This window comes from Taudactylus pleione, unplaced genomic scaffold (genome assembly GCF_031769625.1).
Source record: "Taudactylus pleione unplaced genomic scaffold, aTauple2 ptg000465l, whole genome shotgun sequence".
NCBI lineage: Eukaryota > Metazoa > Chordata > Amphibia > Anura > Myobatrachidae > Taudactylus > Taudactylus pleione.
The window spans coordinates 728052-739899 of record NW_028284867.1 but is presented as its reverse complement, the minus strand read 5'-3'; the positions used below and the strand labels follow the sequence as shown (position 1 = coordinate 739899).

Sequence of the window (11848 nt, the reverse complement as noted above, 5' to 3'; positions counted from 1 at the left end):
GGCACATCGCAAGGCCAGGCTCCTTTTCACGGGCCTGTAAGGCTATTTTAGTGAGTATTTCTACTCCTATCCCTAATCCCTATGCCTCCCTCTGGTGCCTAACCCTAACCTTGTCACCTCCCCATGCAGCCTAATTGTAACTTCCCCCGCATCCTAACCTTCCCGGCACAATGCCCCCACAGCCACATACACTGCTCCCATAGCCACACACACTGCCCCCATAATCTGCTCCCATAGACACACACACTGCCCCCATAGCCACATACACTGCCCCCATAGCCTGTCCTCATAGCCACACATGCTGCCCCCATAACCTGCAAACCATAGCCACACACACTGCCCCTATAGCCTGCTCCCATAGCCACACACACTGCCCCCATAACCTGCTCCCATAGCCACACACACTGCCCCCATAGCCACATACACTGCCCCCATAGCCTGCTCCCTTAGCCACACACACTGCCCCATAGCCACATACACTGCTCCCATAGCCACACACACTGCCCCCATAACCTGCTCCCATAGCCACACACACTGCCCCCATAACTTGCTCCCATAGCCACACACACTGCCCCCATAGCCTGCTCCCATAGCCACACACACTGCCCCCATAACCTGCTCCCATAGCCACACACACTGCCCCCATAGCCACATACACTGCCCCCATAGCCTGCTTCCTTAGCCACACACACTGCCCCATAGCCACATACACTGCTCCCATAGCCACACACACTGCCCCCATAACCTGCTCCCATAGCCACACACACTGCCCCCATAACCTGCTCCCATAGCCACACACACTGCCCCCATAGCCACATACACTGCCCCCATAGCCTGCTCCCTTAGCCACACACACTGCCCCATAGCCACAGACAGTGCCCCATATCCTGCCCCCAGAACCACACACACTGTCCCCATAGTCTACCTCCATAATTACCCATACTGCCTCCATAGCCACACATATTGCCCCATAGCCTGCTCTCATAGCCACACACACTGCCCCCATAATCTGCTCCCATAGCCACACACACTGCCCCCATAGCCACATACACTGCCCCCATAGCCTGTCCTCATAGCCACACATGCTGCCCCCATAACCTGCAAACCATAGCCACACACACTGCCCCCATAACCTGCCCCCATAACCTGCTCCCATAGCCACACACACTGCCCCCATAGCCACATACACTGCCCCCATAGCCTGTCCTCATAGCCACACACCCCTGCCCCCATAACCTGCAACCCATAGCCACACACACTGCCCCTATAGCCTGCTCCCATAGCCACACACACTGCCCCCATAACCTGCTCCCATAGCCACACACACTGCCCCCATAGCCACATACACTGCCCCCATAGCCTGCTCCCTTAGCCACACACACTGCCCCATAGCCACATACACTGCTCCCATAGCCACACACACTGCCCCCATAACCTGCTCCCATAGCCACACACACTGCCCCTATAACTTGCTCCCATAGCCACACACACTGCCCCCATAGCCTGCTCCCATAGCCACACACACTGCCCCCATAACCTGCTCCCATAGCCACACACACTGCCCCCATAGCCACATACACTGCCCCATAGCCTGCTCCCATAGCCACACACACTGCCCCATAACCTGCTCCCATAGCCACACACACTGCCCCCATAGCCACACACACTTCCCCCATAACCTGCTCCCATAGCCACACACACTGCCCCCATAGCCACATACACTGCCCCCATAACCTGCTCCCATAGCCACACACACTGCCCCCATAGCCTGCCCCTATAGCCATGCACACTGCCCCCATAACCTGCTCCCATAGCCACATACACGGCCCCCATAGCCTGCTCCCATAGCCACAAATGCTGCCCCATAACCTGCTCCCATAGCCACACACACTGACCCCATAGCCTGCCCCCATAGCCACACACACTGTCCCCATAGACACACACACTGCCCCAATAGCCTGCTCCCATAGCCACACACACTGTCCCATAACCTGCTCCCATAGCCACACACACTGCCCCCATAGCCACTACACTGCCCCCATAACCAGTCCTCATAGCCACACACGCTGCCCCCATAACCTGCAACCCATAGCCACACACACTGCCCCCATAGCCTGCTCCCATAGCCATGCACACTGCCTCCATAGCCACACATATTGCCCCATAGCCTGCTACCATAGCCACGCACACTGCCCCCATAACCTGCCTCCATAGCCACACACACTGCCCCATAGTCTGCCCCCATAGCCACACACACTATCCCCATAGCCACACACACTGTCCCCATAACTTGCTCCCATAGCCACACATACTGCCCCCATAGCCTGTATCACTCACTCACTCACTGCCCCGTGGTTCTGGGCATATGTACCTCCTCCTTCAGCTGCTCTGGGCCAGCTCCAAGTCCACTCCCAGCACTCATCTGTGTGGTGAGGTGAGCCGGGAGGAGCCTGCCTGAAGCCGCAGCCTACAATGAATGAATGAATACAGAGGAGGAGACAGGTCATGCTGGAGGTTACAGAGAGGGCAGTCAGTGATGTACTGACAGTGATGTCGCCTAAGGGTGGCCATCGGTAGGTTACCCATCGATGGTACCATTGGTGGATTGCATCCATGGTATGAAACCAATGGCTCTGAACCATTGATGGTTTCTTCTACCGATGGTCGTCCCTGTTTATTACTGGTCAGGCAGTGGGCCAATCAGGGAGTGGGGGTGGGACTTCACAGGTCATATCAGGGAGGGGCAAAGTTAAACCCCATGTCCTGGCACATGGAGGGAAAAAAAAACCTTGCTTGGTTCATCAATGGTGGTGAACCAATGGATCACTGCCATCGATGGCAAAACCATAATTTATCAGTGGTTAACAGTCGATGTTGGTCATCCCTACCTCAGCCAAGCTAAACAGATCAGCAGAGCTTCTGCTAGGGGAGCAGGGCTGCCCAGTCATATATATACATCAAGGGGTAGATAGGGTAGTTTGCCATTATCCCCTATTTCATTGGGTTTCTGAACTTTAGCTGACCCCGATAGCCAGGCTGTCACTGAATCTGTGCTAAGGTGGCAGATCATCTCCTGGCCGGCCAGCAGCAATGCCGAAGAAAAGAATATTAAACCCTGTGTATTGATGGCCAGGTCTCATGGCAAAATTCCCCTGCGGCTGGATACCTTTGGGGAGCCAGATCCAGCATTGAAGAAGGGACCAGGGAGCTGAGGCGGTCTTACAAGTGGAGCAGAGGATAAAGAACAGTGCCGGCATGTGACAAAGCCTGGGCAGTGCAGGCAATACCCCTTCCATCAGGTACAAAAGGCTCTGGTCCTGGACTTTCCACTTAATTTATGATTACCCTCACCTGTGTTTAAACACCCTTCTCATCAATTAACTAGTTTAACATAGGTGACTGCAAACATATACTCTTTTAAGTAGGAAGCCCAGGAGCAGAGCATTTTGTGCCTGATGGATCGGGACATCTTGGAGGGTCTGTGCTGGTGGTCGGGGTGTTGCTGATCAGTGAAGGAGTTGAGAAGCCACCATGGTGAGATACAGGAGGTGAGCTAAGGTTTTCCCCAGTGGTAAAACCCCTCCAATGCTGGTCCATGCTGCAGGGCTAGCAACAGACATCTCGGGGCCTGGTACACTGATGTCTCTAGGGTCCTTCCCACCACCACCACCCCTGATCCCACACATCCCTCCCCTGCATGTGTGATATGTGAAGCATGATAATGTAAACTGAAAGATATGCCAGCATTTACATAAAGTAAAAATACACTTTGACTTACCACACTGCCTCTCTGTCACTGATGATACAGGCTGCAGTTCTTCTCTGCCATCTCTTGCAAGGTCTTCTTGATGTCAGTACTGTGGATGCCTCAGGGGTAGGAGGGATGGTGTCCCCAGGCACAATCACCTTCCTGTTTCCAACCCCTGTCACCTTCTGCCCCCAGCACCTTCCTCTGCCCCAGCCTCCTTCATCTTCCACTGCCCCTTCACATTCCTCCATTCCCAGGCACCATCACCATCATCTGCATCCAGCCCATCACCTTCTGCCCCCAGCCCGCATCACCTTCCTCTGCCCCCAACCCCCTTCATCTTCCTCTGCCCCCTTCACCTTTCTCCATCCCCAGGCACCATCACCTTCCTCTGCTTCCAACCCCCATCATCTTCTTCTGCCAACAGCCTCCTTCATCTTCCTCTGCTTCCAGCCCCTGTCACCTTCTGCCCCCAGCTCTCATCACCTTCCTCTGGTGAACACTTTCAACACATGCTATGATTTCCTCATGTTTCTCATAGACCGAGGTCTGTCTGTGTCACACGTGACACCCCTGAAAGATTCCCCAGGGAAAGCAGGGGTTAATTCCCTGACAGCCTTTCACATGAATAGCACAGAACTGCAGTGTGCTTGGAGGAAGGAGGAGGACTTTAGGACCCAGAGCTGGCTGTAGGAAAACAGCACGTGTAAGCAGCTTGTGCCCTGACTGAGAAAGAGATCTCAGGAAGTGTGAGGAGAGGGGAATGCATGTGGTGGAGAGCAGGAGTGCTGTGTGTTTGGAGCCCCTGTGGTAGCAGAGTGAACCTGTGGCTGCAGTGTGAGAAGAGCCAGACCCCTGGAGACAGGCAGTGGATGGCTAGGAGAGCTGCATTATCCTAACAGCAATCACACCAGGGTGCAGACAGCAGAGTGGATGACACTTCTACAAGCTATCTACAGCAGTCATAGCTGTGAGCCTTTCCCCCTATCTTTGCAACTATTGTACCACATCCAGGGCCGCCGACAGCCGCGTCGGACCCAGGTGACAGGGGGCGTTGCCTAATCACGGGAGGCGTGGCCATGCCCCCTTTAAAAAAAAAACATTTTTGCAGCGACGCTGCGCACTGGGGAGGGGGGCGCTGTGTCCCTCAGCCCGGTGCACAGCCAATGGGGGGCGTGATCAGCGTGATCGCTCCCCCCATAGTCATAGGAGACTGCTCCGGCTACTGCTTTAGCAGCCACGAGCAGTCTCCCAGTGCAGCCCAGCATACAGCAGCGTGTGCTGGGCTACTGTGATGTAAGAGGGAGGGGGAGCGGTGCCGGACCCGGGCTCACGCCTGGCCCCTCCAGCAAGCCCAGGCGCAGGTAATTAGTAACTGCCCCCCGCCCTCTCGGCGCCCCTGACCACAGCAGTGAACGGAGGCTGCAGCTCCTCATTAAAAGAGTCAGCCAGATCCACCAGAGACAGACTACACAGAGATACAGCTAGCAGTGTGGTGAGTTCTGAACTTTGTGACATTAAGCACACTCACATATGCCCAGGACACTATTATTGCCAAAGTACTTCGGGACAGCCTGTTTCTGGAGCGAAGGTAACTTTCCTGGTTAATAGCTATTATACACTATCCCACTAGGACATTGTCACCTGGTAGTTATAACCGGAATCATCAAGGACATATGTCATATAAGGAGAATAAATCACCTCTCATACATACCCTTGGGCCCCAACGTGCTGATCAGCCTAGAGAGTATTGACATTATCCCCGTGCGCACTAGTCAAGGGTTGCGGGATTGTTTATCAGAGTTTTGCAATGTTAACTATTGGTTATGTGTTGTGAAGTAACAATGAAAATGGTAACTATGCAGTATTAACGGTAACTGTGAGATCACTTGAAGTGTATGTTGCACACCATATTTGCCGTCAATGTGATGATGTCATTAAATGACCAACTGTTTGTTGTGCATAGTAAATTGCCAAGTGAATGTACTGTGAACAAGTTTATGTAAAATTATTTTTTTTTTTACTAATCTTTGAGAATTACACTCTGTTTATTAATAAAACCGTGCTCTACGGGAAGAAATTGTTTATCCGTACCTCTGTGTGACTCCCCTCCTTGCCTCTCCGAATCCATCCGAAGAACCTGCTACGGGCATACAGGGTGTAAGATAATCTGTTTAGTATTTCCCTGCTGGGTGCAACACACATTTCACTAAATGACTTTAAAAGTTATAAGGAAAAATTTGGGGCCAATAGCGAGTGAAACACCCTGTATTTAAACTGTGTGATTAAATACTAAACATAATAGGTGACTTTTGTCTTCTCACCTTCAAAGATCAAAAAAACCCAGAATAACAACGGGATATTGCAGATCAGCTGCCACCATGAAATTCTGGGGGGGGGTCTTCATTCCTATATACAGATGCGTCCTCTTACATCTTTGCTGATATCGAGGCATTCCGGCTTCCCCGCCGCGGAATGTAAATATGCGTTATGGCGAGGCATGGCATACAGTACTGTACACCACGATACAATATACGCCCTGCAATACACAGTTTAACCGCTGGGTGGCGAATGCTCCATGGTTGAAAACTACAGTGGACGGTGATCCATGAGAGACTGGCCAATCACGTTCAGGCAGTGTAAACAGTCACTGCTCCAGGGACGCTGCTTGAAATGATCACTTTGTGTCAAGACTAAAACACTATAGACATTATATTGTACTCATTACGGGTCTTCTGTAGTACACTGTCCTTACATGGTGTAAAGACGCCTGGACTAAAGACGCACGGGCCGTGTTTCATAAAGAGAGATCATTTCAGGTTCAATATTCTTAAACTATGTAGAGAAAAAAGATAAATAAAGTCTGCGCTGGGATTTATACTAAATATAAGAACAGTACCGATGTGCTAATAGAAACAATGTATTAATGTGATACTATATATAAACAATTGTCTGCAGTCAACAAATTGCTAATAAATACATAAAAGATGTACAGCCAATGGGGGGCGTGATCATCTAGCCATAAATTTCCTTGTGCAAAGTGTCAATCCACCTATAAAGGGGACAATAAAGGCAGTCTCGTACCAGTTATTAATATGGCTGTAGATATCCCGTCTCACGTTACTGGCCGACAAATCCTGAGCATGGGATATAATATAATCTCTAAACAGAGGATCCGTAAGTGCAGGTATGAAGTGTCCCATCCAACGGGGAGAGCCAATTTATAAACAGCTCTCACCTTATCCATTGTCACTCGCCGGAGCCGGAAAGTCACGGAGAGTGAGAGAGCTCTGTATCTTCTGCTGTTCCACCCTTACCGCTACCGAAACACGCAAGTCACGGCAACGGAATGTATTGTGTGGCTGTTCGATTGTTCACTCGCCGCAGACCACTGCAAACATCAGCGAGGATCTTTAGCAGACATGGGGGAACAGTCTCTCCCTGATTGAAGGTAGTACCAGGAAACTGATGCGTTTCTCCTCTCTTCTTGTCAAAAGAAAGTATGCCTATTCCGGCTCCGGCGAGTGACAACGGATAAGGGGGCCCATTTATCAAAGTGCATTTGAGGTAAATTCCCCAAAAACACCTGTTTTCGGGGGTTTACCTCAAATACTAAGTAGCCCCCGAATGTATGAAGGAGAGACCTATCTCCGCTACCTGCTGTGATCCCTCCATTGCCGCCGGCAGCCGCCTCCCCCATAGGTTTCTATGGGGGATGCGATGCTGCCAAATGTATCAATATCGGGAATGCGAAGCATTCCCGATATTGGCCCCAGCAGCTAACGCTATCTGAAGATAGTGTTAGCCGCTGTGTCCTATGGGCACTCACCGCATTTCAGCCGGTGGAGGGATCTTCCAGATCCCTCCGCCGGCAATGGGCGCCGCTCATGTGCAGTCCTCGGGACTGCATATGTGCAGCAGCCCGGAATGCGCTCCGGCCACATCGCAGGGACGGGCTCTTTTCGGAGCCCGTCTCTCTGCATGTGCCGGGTCATACATTCGACCGGTATGATCGCATTTTGCAATGCGATCATGGGCGGTACTGCATGCCCTGATCGCATTGCAAAATGCGATCCTTAATAAATGGGCCCCTAGGTGAGAGCTGTTTATAAATTGGATCTCCCCGTTGGATGGGACACTACATATCTGTACTTACGGATCCTCTGTTTAGAGATTATATTATATCCCATGCTCAGGATTTGTCGGCCAGTAATGTGAGACGGGCTATCTACAGCCATATTAATAATTATATATAGTATCACATTAATACATTGTTTCAATTAGCACATTGGTACTGTTTTTATATTTAGTATAAATCCCAGTACAGACTTTATTTATCTTTTTTCTCTACATCATTTTTGGGGGACATAGGCAGGAAGCCCCTTTTTTAGAGTCAGCAGCTGTGGATTTATGATAGTTTGCACTCAACTAATTAGCGCACCTGTTCTTTTCAGATTAGTATCAATATTCTTAAACTACTCTGATCAAGTCTATGTATTGCTCCGCACTTTCCTCATCCCTTCATCTCTATGGCATGCCATCCAGCTGTATTAGTCTTGTTCTAGATCATTAGTCAGAGAGGTAATCAGTAATACTTTTTGGAATCAACAGCAGAGCCACGGAGAGCATTTGTCAGCGATAAATTTGTGTTCCACCTAGTCCTGCACATTTCCATAGTGGCTGATTGCATGCCCGTGGCATAGGTGGTTCATTATTCATTGGAGATAACCAGCAGCTGAATTACACACAATAATTGCTGGCACAGATTGACTGTATAGATAACTACTCAGACCTTCTCCTGTAAGTACTGTGATCCTTTCAGACTGAGGGCCCGATTCAGACCCAGTCGCAAGGCTGCGTTCGCACGCAGCCGTCCAAAGTCAAAGTATGCAAATCCCGCAATCGCAAGCAAGATATTGGCACGCCCATTATGTTTTGCCGTGCGATCGTGGTATGAAATTAGACGTATTAAACAATCGGTAACATCGGCTGATATCGGACCCATACACAGCACTTGTGGTTGACCCTACCCTACTGCAAGCACTGCGAGTGCTGCTGTTTTTAACTCAGCCATGTGACGTGTACGCTGACTATGCGTCTTAATTATGTACGCCCCTGAAATGGCGTTCAGACTCACAGACACGCCTGCATTCGCACCACCACACCCCCGTTACCATCGACCTCCCCCCGTCATCACCCACAAATGGCACGTCCTGTCACTCATGCTTGCGAAGCAACTATGTACTGGCTGCGATTGCTTCCCAATCACAGTGGCTGGTACGCGCACTGCGTCTTATATGTGTGCGCAGATTGCAAACATCGTCTGGCTGCGTGTGAACGCAACCTGGCAACCAAGTCTGAATCGGGTCCTGAATGCGTGCTGTTGTCAAGCTGATGCTATAAGGACACTCTAGGTCAAGGGTGGCCAGACTTTTGGACTTGGTGATCTACTTTTAAACTAAAAACCTTTTGTGATCTACCAAGCCTGAAAAAGGGGGCATGGGATGCAAAAAATGGGGCAAAAAATGGGGCGTGACCTCACAGCAAGGGACGTGGGGTTTGTCCTGCCGAAACCACACATAGTATCCCTAATTCAAATACTCCATACAGCAGCACAATCTTTTTCACATTACACCACATAGTAGTTTCCCTTATTCACGTTATACGACACACAGTAGAGCCCCTTATACACAATGACCACTGTAGTAGTGCCCTCTATACAATGCCATCAGTAGTAGTGCCCATTATGCAATGCCCCCTGTAGTTGTGCCCCTTATGCTATGCCCCCAGTAGTAGTGCCCATGATGCAAATCCCTCTGTATTAGAGCCCACAATGCAATACCCTCTCTATTAGAATCCCTTATGCAATGCCACTGTAGTTGTGCCCATTATGCAATGCCCCCTGTATTAGAGCCCCTTATGCAGTGCCCCCAGTAGTGCTCCTTATACAGTACCCCCAGTAGTGCCCCTTCTGCAGTGCCCCCAGTAATGCCCCTAGTAGAGCCCCCTCCCCTGTGCAGTACTTACCTCTCTTTGCACTTTCACTCCTAGACGTCCGCTGCCTGCCACTGACTGTCGCGTAGGCTTTTCACATCGCAGGAGATGCGGGTGTCATCATGAAATCACCCACGCACTGCATCACTGGGAACGCTGGCCTCTGAAGCGATCAGAGGCTTCTTTAGTCTCTGATCACTTCAGAGACCAGCGTTCCCATTTTCTGCAGAAAGTTGGTCACGAGCTACCGGTAGATCGCGATCGACGTATTGGCCGGCTCTGCTCTAGGGTCGTCTGTCTGTAAGGGGTCTCAGCTGGGTCACACCCGGAATCAGTGTGTGAACATAGGGCCCGATTCAGACCCATTCGCTAGGCTGTGTTTGCGCGCTGCTGGGCGATCGTTGCTGTCTGCACATGCGTATGCGGCAAAATGCGCATGCGCGAGCCAGTCTGGGCGATCGGGAAGCGATCGCTCGGAATACCCAGACGGCCCGCTAGCTTGATTGACAGAATGTGACGTTTGTGGGTGGTAACAGGGGAAGGTCCTGGAAAATGGGGGAGTGGTGGTGCAAACGCAGGCGTGTCTGAGCGTTAAAACGGCGTTTTATGGGCATCCATAATTACAAGGCTGCATCATTGTACACGTCAACTGGCATTTTTTTTTGACTGAAGCACTCACAGGCCCTCATTCAGAGCCGCTCGTAAGCGGCCGCTCGTTCGTTATGAGCGATGTTCGCTCATCTGCGCATTCGTATTGATTGTGATACGCATGCACGAACCAGTCAGTGCAGCCGAAAATCGTTTGTTCGCTAAATAGCGAATGCCTGCTATTTTGAGTGACAGGAGGAGGCGTATGTGGGTGGTAACAGGGGAAGGTGCTTGAAAACGGGGAGTGGAGATCAGAACGCAGGCGTGCTTAAAGGTCAAAACGGGCATTTTATGGGTGTGCATAATTAATACAGGAGCTTCATTGACCACGTCACTTGGTTGATTTATAGTCAGAACTGCTCGCAAAATAGCGGTAGGAAAAACCAACCACAAAAATAGCGAGCAGTTCATACGCTGTTCGATGTACTCGATTAATCTATTAAATAGCGGACATGACGTATGGTGCGAGCGGGAAGGGGGCGTCTTTTTCAAAATTACGACCACAAGTTTTCTTCGCTCGTTCAGACATAGAGGCGTGAACAGACCGCAAAGAGCGAACGGTTCATTTGAATAGCCACCCCTTTTTCCAGAACGAACGACCACAAATAGCGTCCGGCTCTGAATCAGGGCCACAGTCCTTTGATCATTAGACTGGCTTGCGATTGCACTACCAACGCACGCTAAGACATAGTGGGCGTCCTGATGTCTTGCTGTGCGATTGCGGGATTTGCAGTCTACGGGAACGCATCTTAGCGAGTGGGCCCGAATCAGGCCCCTAATCCAAAGTGCGACCCAGTAGTCAAATGGAAAAGAGGTATAATACTGAAAGGACACTAGAAGATATATTTGTTTTATAAGGGAAACCATAGTCCTGGTGAAATTCATACACTGATAACTGAATAAGATAAAAATCATATGTTATAGGATGTGGATGTAAAATGGTCATCACTGCATAAAAAGTGATTACATCTAATACTTTTAATATACCTATTTGAATTAGACATATGTCCGCAAGGTACTCATACTATCTTTATATATAAAAATCATTAACGATATAGAAGCTCTCTTGCAGAACTCTCTTTGGGGGATCATTTACTAAAGTGAGAGTTTTTAGAAATGGAGATGTTGCCCATAGCAACCAATCAGATTCTACTTAACTTTTAACTAGCACCTTCTAGAAGACAATACCTAGCATCTGATTGGTTGCTATGGGCAACATCTCCACTTCTAAAAACTCTCACTTTAGTAAATTTGCCCCTGGGTGTTGAATAAGGATGTTGAAACTATTGGGATGCTGTGAGGATCCAGACGAGCGGGGTGCCGTCTGCCGGAACCCTGGCATCGGAATCCCAAACACGGAGATAACACTGGCACTGAAATCCCGACATAACTCGAGATGCCGACGTCGGGATGACATCCCGATTGTAAGGACACCACAGAAAGGCGAGTATCAGCCGT

General features: G+C 50.1%; 1 protein-coding gene across 1 annotated transcript in view; it reads left to right on the top strand.

Annotated features, from left to right (window-relative positions):
• Positions 1 to 3525: 3525 nt before the first annotated feature.
• The window catches only part of LOC148504592 (hemagglutinin/amebocyte aggregation factor-like), a 48952-nt gene continuing 40629 nt past the window's right edge, over positions 3526 to 11848 (top strand). Inside the window, exon 1 of the mRNA XM_088448757.1 lies at positions 3526 to 3548. Coding sequence (XP_088304883.1) covers positions 3532 to 3548 — 17 coding nt within the window. The 5' untranslated portion in view covers positions 3526 to 3531. The remainder of the gene's footprint in view (positions 3549 to 11848) is intronic.